Source organism: Cyprinodon variegatus, unplaced genomic scaffold (genome assembly GCF_000732505.1).
Source record: "Cyprinodon variegatus isolate N-32 unplaced genomic scaffold, C_variegatus-1.0 Scaffold923, whole genome shotgun sequence".
Lineage (NCBI taxonomy): Eukaryota > Metazoa > Chordata > Actinopteri > Cyprinodontiformes > Cyprinodontidae > Cyprinodon > Cyprinodon variegatus.
The window spans coordinates 283,572-301,892 of record NW_015151376.1 but is presented as its reverse complement, the minus strand read 5'-3'; the positions used below and the strand labels follow the sequence as shown (position 1 = coordinate 301,892).

The 18,321-nt window shown below is 36.5% G+C and overlaps 1 protein-coding gene across 3 annotated transcripts in view; it reads left to right on the top strand.

The window, feature by feature from the left end:
- The window catches only part of col22a1 (collagen, type XXII, alpha 1), a 107,398-nt gene that overhangs the window by 16,687 nt on the left and 72,390 nt on the right, over window positions 1–18,321 (top strand). For 2 of the 3 annotated variants that reach the window (XM_015398288.1, XM_015398289.1), the window contains exons 4-9: window positions 1,477–1,557; window positions 12,784–12,895; window positions 14,979–15,102; window positions 15,516–15,791; window positions 15,886–15,966; window positions 17,397–17,513. In XM_015398288.1, coding sequence (XP_015253774.1) covers window positions 1,477–1,557; window positions 12,784–12,895; window positions 14,979–15,102; window positions 15,516–15,791; window positions 15,886–15,966; window positions 17,397–17,513 — 791 coding nt within the window. Of the gene's footprint in view, window positions 1–1,476; window positions 1,558–12,783; window positions 12,896–14,978; window positions 15,103–15,515; window positions 15,792–15,885; window positions 15,967–17,396; window positions 17,514–17,620; window positions 17,666–17,766; window positions 17,830–18,054; window positions 18,094–18,321 lie in introns of all 3 variants that reach the window. The other variant, XM_015398287.1, reaches the window with a different exon arrangement.

Sequence of the window (18,321 nt, the reverse complement as noted above, 5' to 3'; positions counted from 1 at the left end):
GATGTCGCTGAAAATTACACACTGTAGCTTTAAATAACTTTCTTAGTTAATGTAATATCACTAAAGCTGAGGGCCTCTGCAAATTGAAAACTGTGTTTTACGGTTGTGCTTAACCCTTTAAAGCCCCATCCAAGAATAAAACTAAAACAATAAAACAATGAAGTCCTTATTTGGCCTTTTAAAAAAATATGTAAAAAGAAAAAACAGAAATAAATTTTTGATATTAATAATTTATTACCAAGTCAAAAATATTTTTTGTGTATTCTTCTGCCCTCTGTTATCAGGTATATCTGGTTATGTACAATAGGATTTTGAGCAAAGTTTTTACCATTAAATTATGCAAAAGGTGTCAGACGCAAAACATTTCAGAAACTGTATGTATCAAATATGATACATTTGGCATTACAGGGTTAAGTGGCGCAGTTGTTAACATAAATGAGCCATGTATGGAGGCCTTAGTCCTTGACGCGGCTGACCTGGCTTCAAATCCGGCCTGTGGTCCTTTGCCGCATGTCTCTCCCCCATTTCTTTCAGCCTACTGTCTAAAGCAGAGGTCTTCAGCAGGGGGTCCGCGACCCCTAGGGGTTCCGCGAAGGTACTGCATAGGGGTTGCGAAAGTTTTGGTTGATTACTTTTTTTATATTCCCTCCTGCAATTTTTTGCACTAATTAAAATGTTTTTAAGTACACATTAACATGAATTCAACACACTGTAGTAAACAGATAAATGGAGACAGAAGATGTCTTTCAGTCATCAATGCACACATTCAGAGGCACACAGGAGCGCCTTTAAGCTGGGCACCGTTTCATTCACAACACCTGTCCCATCAACCGGGAATCAGAATCAGAAATACTTTAATAATCCCAGGGAGAAATTACTTTCGTTGCATTACTCCATCTGTAATAGAGTGACTATAGGACCAGTTTGATATAACACATTTTCAGGGATAATATATAACTTTGTCATCTATATAATTAGGGGGGGTCCCCGCTCCATCTCGCAATCAGTTTGGGGGTCCTTGGCCTCGAAAACGTTGAAGACCCCTGGTCTAAAGAAAATGAACCCCACCCCCCTCCTCAAGAAAGAAATGATGTTTAAATTGAAGATATATTTAAAATGTATTATAAATAAATAAATAAATCTTTGCTCTCTTACACATCTATGAGGACTTTTTACTAACTCGGTTACTTCTAAAAGACATTAATTACAATGTATTTGCTTAGAAGTATCAAATTAAAGGGGCCTCAATATTTTTGACTACATTTGCATATTTTTTTGTTTAAAAAAAATCTAATTACATCATGAACCAGTTTCATAAAATTCACTTAGAGGACCTACTTGGTGTTGGTCACAGGAATTCACACTAAATTAAGTCAAAGTTTGTATTTTTGTGAGTTGATTTTCAGGGCAGCTCATGTTGTATGCAAACCAACAAAAGAAGCCAGATCTGACTCGACTCTTCTCCTTTGTTTCCAGATGTCCTGTGTCCAAAGATGAAGGTTCAACCTGATCGCTTTAAGCCCAACAGCACCAGTTATGGTCTGGAGGAGGTTCCAGGTATGTGCAAACTGCTGCTTTCCCAACGGCAACATGGTCAACTGGCAGCACAAATCAACCTCAGACTAAATTCCAACATTTCCATACACTCCCACTTGGAGCTTCATTTATACAAAGAAAAAAAAAAAACTCTCTGCCATGATGCATAAATGCAGTGAGCTTTTGCTATTTTCTCTTTTTGCTATCTGATTGGAGACTAAATTGCTTTTATTCATGACTTGGAAGGTGCTTCCTCTCTGGCAAATTCATTTTCTGTCTAGTTTAATACTGGCATCATAAAAACTCCATGCATTTGTAAAACAAAATGTTGTGGATTTATGTTAACCCACTTTGCAGATCATATTTGCATTTTTTCAATGTATTTTATGCGCTCAGTGTTCTGTGCAAATCTTGGCTTTCATCCTTTTGTTCACCATGAATATTTACCAAAAGGCTTTTAATATCTGACAGCATCAAAATGGAACGAACTAAATTGATGGGAACAGGATATGTCGGCCATTTTTTCATCTGTAAGAAGATGCCTTACCATGGCAATATAATTTCATAGACAGCTGGCTGCATTACAAAGAAACAGGGAAAGGCTAACACTATAATTGTATAATATAATAGTAATTCACTGTGTGCTTGTTTATTTTTATGAATGTAATTGATAATAATTAAGCACAAATCAGTTACCAGGATGAAGGTTGACAGAGTTATATCGTAGTTTCAGAACTGCTAAATTTTCCATCACATTCTTCTTATTCACACCCAAAAGACATCTAACCCGTTATATCAGTAGCAGAGAACTTTAAAGCCCACCTGTTGCTGCACTCTGCTGGTCAGCTGGCTGAAAATAACACAGCAGATTTTTGCTCTGCCAGCAACCAAAACATATTTGATTATATCCGGCAGAAGAACAACAGTAGAAATCATTTTTACCCTTTGAAAAACTAGATATTGTTTTGCAATGAGCGTTTTTTAAAATTGAGATATTTCAGTGGCCTCTATTTACAGTAGATAGACAGGAAATGGGCAGAGAGAAAATGAGGAAGACAGACCTGTGAATGATCTGTTGCAGTAATCAATTCTACTAAAGATTAACGAATGAATTAGTTTTCCAAGATTCTGTTGAGTAATTAGAACAGAGTTAACCAATTAAAAATCAGCAGGTTCTGAATACAGAAAATTAACAACCAGTAAAGGTCCGGGGACATTTTTAATTATAATCGGTTACTTTAAACGGAATTTAACACTGAAATAAAATGAGTTTTTTATGCATCCATGTTATACACTGAGAAGGGGCATGAACTGATGTTGGGGTACAGTACAGTGTTGTCTCTGCACGCATAGAATGTTAAAAATGTGCGTGGAAAAAAGCTTATATTTAAATTCGTAGGGAAATGGCTGTTCCAATGGTTGCAATTCCGAATTCTCCCGAGTGGTGCACAACTTTACACAAGTGAATAAAGTGAATGTGTTTGGTTCTTTATAAAGAGGGCGGGATTGTTGTGGCGGAAGGTTCGCAAGCAAGTTTGATTGTAGTCGGTTTATCGGAAGCATCTTGCTAACCAGTTAGCAACTTAGTGCTAGTAGGTTACCAATGGAAAATTCCATTGGGACCAAGTTGCACTAAATTGGTGACTTAGAAACAACACTGTCAAGGAACGCTATGGACAGCGGAAACATGCAAGAGGAGCAGAGTTTTGTGTCGGAGGTCGTGGAAAGCGGTGACAAAGATGTTGTGGAAGAGGACGCTTGGTTTGGTGTAGAAGGCTTCCAGCCGTACATGTTTGAGCCCTTGCCTCGCAACGCTGCCAGTTCTGTTAGCTCTACGCCTGCTGAAGACACAGACGTCCATCCCCGCGAACACTGGGATGGAACTCAATGGGAAAGGAAATGATTCTTATTTCTTATTTCAACCGCTGCGTATATTAGCTGCGACATTTGGATCAAGATCCTATGACCGAAAAAAGTTTGATTGACAGATGACTGTTGATATATGATTGGCCGAATTTAGGTGTTTAAGCTGAAGTATAACTAACTGGCCTGAATAAGATAACGTAAAAAAAAACCTACAGATTTTAAGACAGGATTTTTTTAAAGTGGAATTTTTATTTTTATTTTGGGACAATATAGTCTGATAAAGAGTACATTTAGATCCATTTTTACGCCAGAATGATTTGACATTTAAATATGATTTCCCTTTGATTTTAATGTATATTTGAATAAAATCGCTTGTCTAAGTATGTATTATTATTATTACAGATGAGAATTAGATGTTTTGAGTTAGACTCCGTCACTTGTCAATGTTTTAATTGAAATTTTATTATTTTAAGTGCATATTTGGCTTTTATGTGTGTGTCTTTGTACGTATGTAATGATGTGATGTGATGTAATTTTGATGCCTATCTTAGCCAGGTCTCCCTTGCAAAAGAGATTTTTAATCTCAATGAATATTACATGGTTAAATAAAGGATAAATAAAAAAAATAAATAAATTATATTGTGCCCGCTTGTCAGAATTCCAATTAAAAAAATTATTGTTACGTAAATATGTTTTGTCAAACTTCATAAATGTAGCTGTTAAACTGCATTAAATAAGCATCAAAACTGGCCTGATTTCATTCATATGTTGCGCATTGATCAGCTGTTTATTCTGCTCTCAGAAGCAATCTCCACTCCACCAGTTAGCTTGTTGACAAAAATCCCTGTCGAGGTTTGAGCCTCAGTCTATTGAGGTAAGCAGAGAGAAAGTAGAGCCCTGATTGGATAACCATTGTGGTGTCTGGAGTTTATTATTTCAGAGCGCTTAACACCATTGAGCCTCCCCTGTTTCAGAGAGCAGCCGCCGCTGCTTTTAAGGCTGCCAACGCTTTTATTTTGAGGAAAAAAGCACTCAACAGCTGTGTGATTAAAAAAGCCTGAAGAGGGTTCCACCTTTTCATGTTTTATAGGTTGATCTAGTAACATTTTTGGCACTTTGTCTTAAAAAAAAAGCAAACATTGAAAGACAATATGTTAAGGAAAACTCTTTGTAACCACAGAATATATATCAATTAAAACTGCTGATGCTGAAGCTGATATCTGCTTATTATGTCCTTCATAATGGTGTCCAGATAAACGTCTGTATGACAAAACAAAATCGCTCAAGGAGGTCAGTAAAAGCATCCATCTGTCAAAGCAGGGACATCAGGTCAAAATTGATTTTTTTTCCCTTATTTCCAACTAATGTACATCAGACAAAAAAAAAAAAAAAATCAGTTGATGTTTTTACTTTGTACAGCAAGGGCCTCCTGTGTTTCAGAGGTCTTGAAAAGTGCTTATCCAGAGAGGTCGGATGTTGTTACAAGAGGGTCTTTTGGGGAATCGGAGTTCCTGTCTGTCTCCCGCCTACATTCATCAACATAAAAGAAAAAACAGATGAATGGGCACGACTTGTTTGCTATATCCAAGAACAAGATGTCGGAAAAAGATGCCAGAGCACTTGGAGATGTGTTTCTACTGAATGATCTATTAGCACATTTGTTAGGAAATGTATAAATGTGATTTCTTCTTCCCAGTCTAAACTAAGAAACTCATATATTTTGTAATCTATTCCTTTCAGATCTTCTTTAAAGCAGAAACAGACATACAGTATATACCTAATATAACCATCTTAATAGTTCAGGACTCTGCCAGACTTAAACAAGTTGTAGACAGACATCTAACTCTGTTAGCCAAGTGAACATATTGCTCCCAAAGGAGAGAATTCAAAGTCCCCTTTTCAGCTAACTTATCCCTTGTTTGGACGGCGGGTGGAAACAGGAGCAGCTGTAGGAAAACACCTAAACATAGCACACAAAGATTGCACAGAAAGACCTCTTGTTACACGACAGCATAGCTATAAACCTAAGACAATTATTATTTAAGCAACCGATCCATAAGAAGGCTAATGAAGCAACAGCTCCAGGTCAGATCACTCCATCAGCTCTAATCAGCCCATTTTGCCTCCATGTTTAATGTTTTGATCCCTTTATACTCTTCAAGTAAACCGCATTTAGTATCTTCTTTAACTCTACATGCATGTTTATTAAGGACAAGGAAAGTCAGTGAAAATAAATACAACCCTTTTATATTTAACATTTCAGTCACACACTTAGGAATCCATTTAAAAAGCGTGTTGTTTTTGCACACTTTAAGTTGAATTATTAAAGAGGCAATTGTAAAATTCTATTAATTAATCTAATTTTAAACCCTACAATTTAAAAATTTATTTTCAGATCCCTTTTCTAAATTGGTATTTAAATACAACAATCAGTACATCTGATTTTAGATACCTTTTTTTTATCAAACATATAAAAAGGAAATTCCTTTTTCCACTTTTTTCTCTCTGTATTTTTAAATCACTTTTTCAAGTCGCCTACTCTTCATACTTTACCATCTCTATTTAATATTTCAGTTATCCAACAACAGTTAAACTAAAGACTATGACAGTATTAAGGGTTCAGTTTAATTCCATTAATGGTTTAGTAACGGCTTATTAACGGTTTATTAACAGCTTATTAACAGTTTATAAACAGCTTATTAATGGTTTATTAACCGCTTATTAACAAGGCATGAGACAATTGGAAAAGCTAAAGTATTAAGATAATGGCTATGATGGATCTGTTAATAAGCTGTAAATTAGCTGTTTTCATATCATGTAAATATATCTTTTGTTTACTTGGCTCATAATTGCGAATATGGATTATTTTATTTGTGGTTTTGAAACAAATTAACAAACAAGCTTCAACCTAAAATAAATTCAAACCTTAGTCCTAAACCTAACAGCAACAGAACAAAGAAGTAAGGACCCATGAAATGTCTTCAGTTTGATGAAGAAACTGGAAAACTGGTCCTCACTCATATGCCAAAACATGGCCACACACACATCATTTAAAATACTTTTCTTGGTAGAGTGAAAGTTAAACTTTGTCTGAAATGATTTGGATAAGTGGAAGTCATGTTTGGTTCAACTGCTGATGTTTTGAGTTCATAACCAGGGAGGACAGAATCACTTTGCATTCTCAGTCACATTCTCACATTCTTGCCACTGGGTGAGTGCTAATTATGAGGTTTTGCTTTTCCGCTCAGCTGCAAAAAGAATTATAGCGAACGCCTGATAAATCACTGTCCTTTTAGTAGACAAACGATGTTCTGGAGGCGGTTCTGTTTCAGTCATTTACTTACTTCTTTCTGAGATCTATAGTTTTATACTTTCAGTTTTGCTTATGGGAAATCATAAGAAAATCCTCTGTCTCCTCAAGTTGAAACAATATACTTTCTTCTTTATTTACTTTATTTACGACAGTTTGATAAACTAATCAGGTCATGGAATAGCAGTATGGTTACGTCACAGAAAAATGGTAATGTGTTTAAATTCTGACTTTGGCAGAGCTTAAATGTTGACATCAGGCCAACATTTTCACCTGCTACTAAAACTTTCCCCAGTAGTCCACATTTCCTGCACTTTATGTTAAATCTAACCTCTGAAATACCCTTGGCTGCTGGTGTGAATGCACCCGTTTGTGTGGTAATGCTGAAGTAGTGTGCAGTATCTAAACTTGCTTCTTTATGTAGTTTAGATGCCAAACTCCATATATCCTTGTAGTTGAGTAAAGGCTACATTTTTTTATTTACTTCCAGTGTAACACAGATAGTTACATCATAACCAGGGGCCCAGATTGATGTGGGGATAACGTGGTATCAACCACAGCCTGAGGCTTAAGGCCGTCTTACAGGACAAAGATGTCCGGGGTTTTCCATCCATCTTTTATCTGCTGCCACTTCTTGACTGCAGCCAAACCTTAATGCTACTTGAGTCAAGTGCTTCTGTGGAGATATGCACACAGATTTTGTCTTCATCCAGTCTTATGCCAGACAAACAGTAGTTTGGCTGCTCCCACTTACAATTACACAGACAGTGCTTTTTACAGTTTGCCGTTCCTCTGGAACATGCAAAGGCTGATTAGGATTTGACAGCCAGCAGACCTGTGGTTTGAGTCAGACAAGCATGTCTGACCCCTCAGGATACGGAGTGAAAGCACCAGTCTCTGTTGCTGTGAGCTCCCTATCTCCTGCATGAATGCAGCCATCTGTTCTGATCAAAGGAGCATGTGTGCATGTGTTCGCCTTTCCCAGTCCGTGAACTCATCTGGCTCTTCCCGCAGATCGCCCCATTGGTCGTTCTTGGCTGTCCAAAATAACTTTTTGGGTTGATTATACTCTGTCAGCTGCCAGTCCAAATTACAGCTCTGAGCTCAGAGGGCAGCCACAGAAACGGTACACTGAGCAAATATGAGCCATGTGACCGAGGTGACAGAAAGATATAATGGCAGGAACGGTTCTCAGCATTTTTTTAGTTCAGAACTGATAATCCTCTAAATATTGTTTTGAGCTCAAAAGTGTCAAATAAACAATGTTTTAAAATTTTTTAGGCCATCAGGATTTATATGTAACAACATAGACTGCAAAAACAATCTAGAAATAAGTAAAAATGTCTTAGATTAACTGTATTTACCCTTAATTTAAGTAGGTAAATAAGAGGTTTTGCCAATGGAATGAGTATTTTTACTCTTAAAATAAGATAATTAGATAAAATACACTTTAACTAAGACAATTTAATTCTTTTTTCTTATTTTAAATGTAAACTATCTTATTCAAGCAAAATGCCCTTACTTTAAGAAAGAATTAGTTATTAAAATAATAATAATAAAAATTTAAAACCACTTCACTTTTCATAATTAATAAAGTATTAATCCTGCAGAGTCAATACTTTGTAAAACAACCTTTCAATGCAGAGACAGTTTCAGGGTTTTTATTTTTTATGCCTCTGCCAACTGGACTTCTCTAAAAGCTACATTCTTTATCCTCTGTTACTTTCAGAACTGGTTAAGACCAGTCTAATTAGATGACATATATTCTGAATGGGATTACAGATTAGTCCATTCTTACACTTGAATATCCTTAGATTTATTCTTATTTTGTCAGAGCTCTTGCTGTATGTTTAGAGTTTGGTACATCCACTCCATTGTTCAGTCTCCTGTAGCCTCTGTCAGAGATTGTCTCTATTTAGCACCATTTCTCTTCTCCTGATCAGCATCCCTGTGACTGCTGAAGCATAGTGTTCACACACCATGATGCTGCCATTAAAGTCTTGATCTTAGTAGCTTCGCCTCGTCTGTTCCTGTTTGGAAGTGAGACCATCTTGGGGAGAAATATCAGCTGTCCTGCTGCCATCAACACCTTTGTTTACAGATGTTTGAGATCGGCCTGTTTTTCAGTGTAGTCCTATTTCTCTGATTGCGACTGGCTGGATGTGCTCTCTTCATCCTCTGACTGTTTACTTTTGTTGCCTTTTGTATCTCTGCTTCTGTCTCCTTGAACCCCAGTCGGCCTCGGCAGATGGCCGCTCACACTGAGCCCGGTTCTATTGGAGGTTTCTTCCTGTTAAAAGGGAGTTTTTCCTCTCCACTGTTGCTACAAGCATGCTTAGTGTGAGGGGTTGCATTCGTGTCAGTGATTTGATACAATCAACTGGTTTTCCGTAGATAGAAAACTTTGAATCAATTTTTTCTGGATGATCTGGTTGAACTGTAAAGTGCCTTGAGATGACATGTGTTGTGAATTGGTGCTATAGAAATAAACGGAATTGAATTGATCTGTGATAACATCTTAATAAAAGTGTGGTTTTGATGCAAAAAAGTCATTGTGTTTCAGGTTACAGATGTGTTAATGTTCCAAAAACCAGTATGTATTCTATGTGTAGCAATAAGTTCATATGGAACTAAACTCGCAAAACCTTAAATAGCTAAATTGCTTTTGTTGCAGCTTTTACCTTTGCATCTTATTACAAAGTACAAACAAAATGTTTGGCAATAGAAAATAAAAGTAGAGCGAATTAATCCAAAAAGGACATAAAATCAAAACTATATATAGCTTACAAATGTTTAGGAGTTGCAAGTGAATTTGAGAATCAGTGACCATCACAAAAAGTGTCATTTTCAAAATAGCTGTTTGCTTACATGTTCAAAGCTGAACCTCAAAGCAGGTACGATTGATGTTGCTTGTGTAGATTAAGTTTTACAGCACGTTTTTGTATGGTGTGGCTTTTATGAATATGCAGAGGATATTCTTATGGGCAAACCACAGAAAATACAATGCATATGATAAGCTAATGGGAATACCTGGTACCCAAAAAATGATTTGTCAAACCTGATACACATTACATTCTCTGTCTGGTTCATTTGAAATTCAGGTGCAACCTCAAACCTAGAAATCTCCACAATGATTGTGGCGATTTGATGGGGAGAAAATCTGTGAGCAAAAGTCTGAGCAAATGTTTGGAATGTCAGAAATAAAAACAGTAAAATACTAGGGGAGAAAAAGATTTACACACAAACTAATGAAGATAATCTTCATGCAATTAAACCAGAACAAAAAAAAAACATATTTGCTGAACTTGAATATTGGTTCATGCTTGTGAAAAAACAATCACAATCAGAGATCAAACAAAAGGAATCTTTTTATCAATGGGCACGGTTATGTTTTAGAAAATCATTTTGATGGTTTGTAATATTTTGGGACAGTGAGAGGTTAGTGGGAACACATCCAGCAGGGTGTAATGTTACTGCTGTTATTCTTACTGTGTGTGGCTATTTATCTGACAGATAAATGTTGACATAGTTAGTTTTTAAGGTTTTTGGATCAATATTTGATTTTGTAAATAAGCAATACTGAAAATCTCACTGCTTGGAAAGTTGGGCCCTTTAACACACAAGTGAAGCTAAAGTTAAACCTCCACTTTATCTGCATCCTTCAGATGCTTTGCAGACAATAAATGCAAATAGATATGAAACAGCATCACCTTTCATTGGATCCTATCTTTTGAAGAAGTAGGTAACTAATAACTTGTTAATGTCATCATTCAGAAGAAATGACCCAGTATTTAAGGCCAGACAGACAGTGGGATAATTCCAAACACACTTATCTAAACAACAAATTGGAGTAGTAGAGCTTAGGGCATCTAAGGCTGGTACCTCTTTGGAGAGAAACACAGATTGGTAACCATGATAATCTGATGGCGGATGATTACCAATGTGAGTCACTAACCTGGTTTTCAAATTCAGTCCATGCCCAGAGAACAAGGTAGGATCCAGCCGGTGGGCTGCCAACAAGATGCGGCGGGCGCCATCCAGAGTGTCCCAAATGCTGCAGGGTTAGGGTTAGAACATGCAGGAGTCCAAAGCCAGGTCAGGCAAACAGATCAGAACAGGAACAGGCAGGCCCAGATGTCCAGGTTCCCAAAGACAGTTTAGTTAAACAGATCAGAACAGGGATAGAGAGGCTCAGAGGTCCAGGAGTCCAAAGACAGTTCAGGCAAACAGATCAGATGGGAGGCAGGCTCAGTGGTTGAGAGGTAAAACGGGTCTGGATCATGAATCAGAAATATCAAGGAACTCTTAAAAACAGTCTCACCACTGGCTAGAGAGACCAACATAATCTGAGCCTGATGACTGAATGCCAGCACCTTAAGTAGGGGCAGGAGTAGGTGGATCAGATGAGCAGTGATTTGAAACGGGGCAGAGTTAGACAGGTGAATGAAATTAATAATTAAGCCAATCATCTGCTCCAAGATCATGTTAGCAAAGGAACTTTTCCATCATATACAACCATGCACAGCCTGTTGTGTCATCATGCCATATTTAATCTTAAAAGACATCATAAGCTTTTCATATTACTATTTTTCTGTTCTTTTAACCTAAAATAATGACCTATTGCTTCTTCCTCCTTTAACTTTTCTATAAAGTACCATATAAATAATATTTATTACTTTGATCATTGTATTTTTTGTTGTTGTAATCAGTTATTATTGTCATTAGCTCCAACTCAAGGGCAAATATGGATTTCGCGGCTGGAACAAACAATTTACATGTTATTTCCTTATAAAGGGCAGCTCAGAAGTGCCGTGTGGCAAAAGTCCTGCGAAGCAAAAAGCATGTATTTAGTGAATCGTCCCAGTTCTGGGACTCTGTGCCAGGGTTCTTGCTTTGATTTTCCTGCGGCTTCTGTTTTAACTCAAGAATGCAGTCTCACCTTACCTTAAGAGAACAACAATTAGCCTGAAGATGCTTTGCTAATGTCTCTAGACACAACTAGGACGAAAAGAGGCAGAATTTCCTTAAAAGTAGACATATTAAAGGATCTTATGTATGCATACAACATTCAAAATCACTTATTCATTATTACTATGTTGCTAGCTCCACCAGGGCACCCTCTGTTTCCCACCACCTGTTTCTAAGCTGTTTTTCCCTACGATACCCACTGAGCCTTCCCCAGACTCTCACATTACCACTCTAATGCTCTGCTTCCTCCTTTTAAAGATTACTGTGCTGGTGTAAATAATCCCCCTGGAAACCTTGTATCCCACAGATTTGACCGCATTACCAGAGCACTGCGGGGATAGTTTAAAGTGCTCTCTATCATTTAGATTTATTAATGTCATGTTATTTTCTTTGGAAATAGCTTATTCCACTCAACATGTTCACTGCAGAGAAAACTGTCAGCCTCAGAACAAGCAGAATCCTTCAAACGCTGGCATTGCCATGACTACAGCACTTGTTTGCTGTACAAGGGAGTGGCCTTTTCAAACTGCCTAAATATGGGCTGTGGTTGCACCACTTCAAATGACATACCGTAGGGCACCATAGACACGCGTGCACACACGCTCAGAGAGCCTTGCCAGCAATGACTATTAGTTATTTTCTTTCTGGCAGCAAATCTAACAAACATTTCAGTTCCCAACAAACTGCTCAATTTACCAGCTGTTCAGCAACAGAGCAGTGATTTCAGCTTTTCCCTCAAATGGCCACAAAACACAGTAGCTGCAGGGTGTGGTGGGACTGACCCACTTCAACTTCGGCCCGACACTAGAAGTCCTAAACCATCACTCCGCCTTAATGCTCAAAAGATGCTTGTATTATTGTGTGAGTGTTCCTGGGTCTATTCTACCTTTTTAAATTCTCTCCTTGAAGGACCACGTTCTGCATCAAAACGGTTAATCCAAAGAATAGTTCATATACTGTATATTGGGACAGAATATTTAGATGATGGTTGATCTTTGAAATTGCCCAGAAAAAATCTTTAAAAACATCTGCAAAATGTTTTTATGATGATTCCAAACTTTTTTTTTGGTCTCCAATGGGTTTGTTTTATTCTGATGCGGCAGGGTTCGACCTCATGAAGTACTTCAACGTTAAGGACATCCTGGGGGCCAGGCTTGATGAAGGCCAGAGTTCATATGTTCGCCTTGGGACAATGCCAATAGTCCAACAAACAGAGTAAGTGACATAAAAAAACATTCCTACTTCATATTTTTTATCAAAAGTGAAGAAAATATGGGCCAGTTTTTTGTCTGGCTACTTCCAATTAAATGAATTATTAATATTCAAAGACTTATTGTTCGGAGCTGTCCTTATAACATTGGACAGAAAAAATTGTTACACCTTTTCCATGATTTTGCAAATACAGAAAAAAATGTGGTTTATACATAAGCATAGGCTTACTACACTGCAAAAACGATCTAGAAATAAGTAAAAAATGTCTTAAATTAAGTGTATTTACCCTTAATTTGAGTAGGTAAATGAGATAGTTGCCAATGGAATGAGTATTTTTAGTCTTAAAATAAGATAATTAGGTAATATGCACTTGAAATAAGACAATGCAATTGTGTTTTCTTATTTTAAGTGTAAATTGTCTTGTTCCATTGGCAAAATGTATCTTTTAGCTCCTCAATTCAAGAACAAATGCACTTATTTTAAGAAAAAATGACTTATCTAGATTTAGATTTTTTGCAGTGTAGTATTTGCAAGAGTAGTAATGCCAGAATGAAACTTACTAGAGCAGAAACCTACATTATTCCAGAATCTGATACTTACATTGTTTAAAAAGATGTAAAATGCACTCAATGTGATTCTGTTTTTGAATATAAACACTGAATAATTATTTAGTTATCTACTAAATAGGACACATTTTAACACTTGTGAAAAAGCTCTGCTAGCGGCACAAAGTGTTTTCCAGCACTGAATGCTGGATTGTGCTAAAAAGAGAGCTGCATCATGATTACTGTCAACATCCCTGAAATGAAGTCACATAAAGTCTGACAGTATGTCAGAGCGTCAGAGCCTGTCTTTGAATGATAGCCTCACAAAACGTCAAAAAGCCGACTTTGTTAAGTTGAGTCAACTCTCATCTGGACGACTCGAAAACACAGCGTGTTCGCACGCACCTGCATGGTGGTGCAAAACTAGTCTCTTAACAGCTTATCCTACAGCTAGCAATAAAAGCTAGATTAGACCTACCTAATACACTGGAAAAACGATCTAGAAATAAGTAAACATTTCTTAAATTGATTACATTTATCCTTATTTTGAGTAGGTAAATGGGATAATCTGCCAATGGAATGAGTATTTTGACACTTAAAATAAGAAAATTAGATAATATGCACTTGAAATAAACAATCAAATTATGTTTTCTTTTTTTTTAGTGTAAATTCTCTTGTTTATTTGGCAAAATGTCTCTTTTACCTCCTTAATCCAACAAAAATCTATTTATTTTAAGAAAAATTGACTTATCTAGATTTCGATTTTTTTCCATTGTATAACCAAGACTGTCGCTGCAGAAAGGTGTATTCTAAATAATTTTCATCTGCACCCCTACCACACTGGAGAAACGATCTAGAAATAAGTAAAAAATTCTTAAATTAAGTGTATTTACCCTTAATTTCAGTGGGTGAATAAGAGGATTTGCCAATGGAATGAGTATTTTTACTCTTAAAATAAGATATTTAGATAAAATGCACCTTGAAATAAGACAATGCAATTGTGTTTTCTTATTTAAAATGTAAATTGTCTTGTTCCATTGGCAAAATGTATCCTTTACCTCCTCAATCCAAGAAGAAATGCAGTTATTTTAAGAGAAAATAAATTATAAAGATTTAGATTTTTTCCAGTGCATTAAAACCTTCAGTTATCTGTTAAAACATTTACTGGTTCTCAAGTTATTTTGAGGCACTGAGGAAAGTCCAAGGAGCCATTTGCAGTTCCAGAGCCCCAGCTTGAAGACCCCTGGGCTAAACAAACTATTATTGACCTTCTAAATGTCGCCTCAGCCCTTAAACAGATCCTAGGCAACAGTCTCAGAAATCATTTAGGCGAAAGATGATTGATTCAGGTGTTAACTATGTACATTTTAAATACTTTTTTTTCTTCACAATTCAAGCTCCACTAACTACATATACAAGTTGAATATTTTTCCATGGTACTTTATAAGGTATATAGTTGTAACCGCTGAGGATTTGCTATATGGCTTTATGCTTAAAATCGCAGTAAAAGAAAGTATTTAATGTGCTGCTTTATTTTGCAGGGATGTGTTTCCTCAGGGCTTACCAGATGAATACGCTTTTGTGACCACATTCAAATTCAGGAAAACCTCAAGACGAGAGGACTGGTACCTCTGGCAGATTTTTGACAAATATGGAATCCCACAGGTGGGTCAGCCAAATATAAACTACCGGTATAATAAATCTTCCTGTAAAGTAATGTTCCCCAAACAAGAGAGCTAGAATTTACAAGCAATCATTCAACAACCTTGAAATAAGTAATAATTTCTTACCGTAAGTTAAGTTTATTTAATCTTAATTTGAGCAGATAAATTAGAAGATTTGACAATGGAATGAGTATTTCTTCTCTTAAAATATGAAAATTAGATAATATGCACTGAAAATAAGACAAAGCAGTTGTTTATTCCTTATTTTAAATGTAAATTGTCTTGTTTCATTAGCAAATTCAAGAAAAAATGCACCTATTTTAAGAGTAAACTCATTTAGATTAACATTTTTTGCAGTGTACTTGAGAAAATCATCCTAAGCCAGAGTGACTTCATCCTAACTGTCACTTCCAGGTTTCCATACGTCTGGACGGTGAGAACAAAGCAGTGGAGTACAACGCAGTGGGGTTGACGAAAGATGCTGTCAGATCTGTGTTCAAGAACCCTGAAGTAGACAACCTCTTTGACCGCAACTGGCACAAAATAGCCCTCAGTGTGGATGCTAAGTCTGTGGCCCTGTACCTGGACTGCAAACACATCCAGACTTTGCCGATCGAAGACCGTGAAGACATAGACATTCAGGGGAGGACAGTGATTGGGAAAAGGCTGTACGATAGTGTTCCGATAGATGTGAGCTCTCACCTTTATTCTTAAAAGTGGAATTTACTGCAGATGTTTTTTTTTTTTTTTTTTAGATGTTGACCTTTTTTGTCTATCTGCTCAGTTTGACCTCCAGAGGATGATGATTTACTGTGATTCCAAACATGCAGAGCTAGAAACCTGCTGTGATCTCCCTAATGGGCCTGTGAGTATAACTGCCTGTAGATTCACACAGTGGAAAATTCTAGCTATGGATATCTATGTTTGAAAAGGCTGTAGTTTATATATATATTTTTTCACATGTTGCTGTATCTTACAGCAACTACAAAAGACTAAACACATTCTGGATGATGACAGAATATGGAGTGAATTATGTTACATTATTTTGCAAGAACAAAATAATGTAATTCTCAATGAAAATTTGAAAAAGAAACAGTAATCCAGAAATGAAACTTAAAAAAATATTTATTTCATAAAGGCTTTAAAAGTAATTTTTTATTCAAATTTTTATTTAAGATTGCATTTTTAAGTTTTATGTTTTCACTTTTTCAATAGATTATATTTTCCCAACGTTTTGTATTTTAATTATGCTTTTTCATTATTTTTCATTTTTATTTTTAACATCAAGTTTTTCAGGTTGAGTTTAAGATATCGCATTCTGTTCAAATTGTGTTTCAAAAATTATGTTCTCTTCACTTCAAGAGCATCTAAAACTTGCTTACGAAGCACGTGTTGCACAACAGTGAGTGTGCGCAGCCCCGAAAAGTGAAACGCAATTTGTAAAGAATGCAATAAAAACAGCATCTGAAAAACGGGGGCAGAAAAATACAAATAATATATAAAATCAGTAAAAATTACAGTGAAACAAATTGAAAACAAATATTACTATAAAATATTTAGAAAAATATTTGATAAATAAAAATATGAAAATCTGAATATAAAAAAGTAAAAAACAAAATAAGAGAAAACTCTATGAACTTATCTCATTTAAAACTCTTTTTTGCTATTTACATAAAAGGCAACAGATATCAACAGAATACTGCCTGTTTTTTTTGAAATTGTGGGAAATCTTACATTTTAGAATGGATTTGTTTTATTATTATCCAGTTGTGTTTTTGGTGCATTGTGCTTCTAAGGTTGTCGACATTTTGACCAGGCCACTCTTGAAGTGAGACCTCTGCCTAAATAGGTTGTTTTTATCTGGTTAAAAAAGGAAAAAACAAATAATGCTGATGGATGATATAATAAATTACATAATTGAAAGTAGTATTCAAAGCCATTCCCAAAAATACAGTAGAATCTTGACCCGACACTTAGCCAGTGGTGCATCTAACTTAATCCCTTTCCACAGTTTTTTTTGGATTCTAGTTTTGAAAACTCAAGCCAGTCAAGCCTTAACTGCGACCAAATCAGTCAGATTATGGCCCAACATGTGCCAAAGTAGAGTTTGATAGGCATATGATTTGTGAAAAAGCTATAAGCATTTTAGCTAAAACTACCATAGATACAAAAAAAAGCATGTCTGATATCCAAAAGATGATTGAAAAGCTGTAAGACTTTGTCTAAGCAGCATAGATCTGCCTTTAGCTCCTAAGTAAACTGGCTTCTAATCAACAATCCTCGGTGTCATTTCAGTGCCCTAAGAAGGTTGTGACAGAGGCTCCTCCGATATGGATCCCCACACCAACACCGACTGTTGCAGAGCAGAAAAAAGGCCCTGAAGCGAACTGCTCCTGCCCTCCAGGGACGAAGGTAAAGCGATGCCACATTTCATCCCAGTCCGCGGTGGCCATTTTTATTGTGGAATCCCTCGTTTTGAAAGATTTCAGAAGACAACAGCGTTCTTATATTTCTCACAGGGAGACGTCGGCCCACGTGGTTTTCCAGGTCTAAAGGGTGACAAGGTCATCTGCCGCTGCATTATCATAGTCTGATGTGATAAACTAAATTGTTGTCATCATGCCTACTTAGATCTTTACATTGCGAATGTGCCTACCTTTTTCAGGGTGACATTGGCCCTAAGGGGGCCTTCGGACCACCAGGCATCAAAGGGGAAAAAGGAGACTCTGTATGAATATTTAAGTGTGCACTTTCACCAATATGTTTTTTCGAATGAAGAGAAAAAAGCAAGCCATTAAATTCCATCTGACAATAAATGAAAGGCTCTAGATAATGCTGTAGATGGTAGTAATGTAGGGAGAAATCACGTTTTATTTCACTGCATGCCTTCCAACTGTTGCTCTTCTCTTGCAGCCTCGATAATAATTGATCCTTATCGATTAATTATTTGCAGGGCAAACTGACCTCTGTCAAAGGTGACAGAGGGGAGAAGGTAAGTAAAGTGGTCTGCCATGTAGACCGAGCATGAGCGTCATTCTAACCTGAATATGTGTTTGTCTGCATCATAAGTATGACCTTTATGCATGTGGACAAAAACATTCAAACGTTTATTTTAACACCTTTCCCTTCTTGCAGTTCTTCCTAACATAGCAACAATCTTCTTTGTATTTCTATGACAATTCAATTCAACTTTATTCATTTTATTTTCGATTCAGTTTAT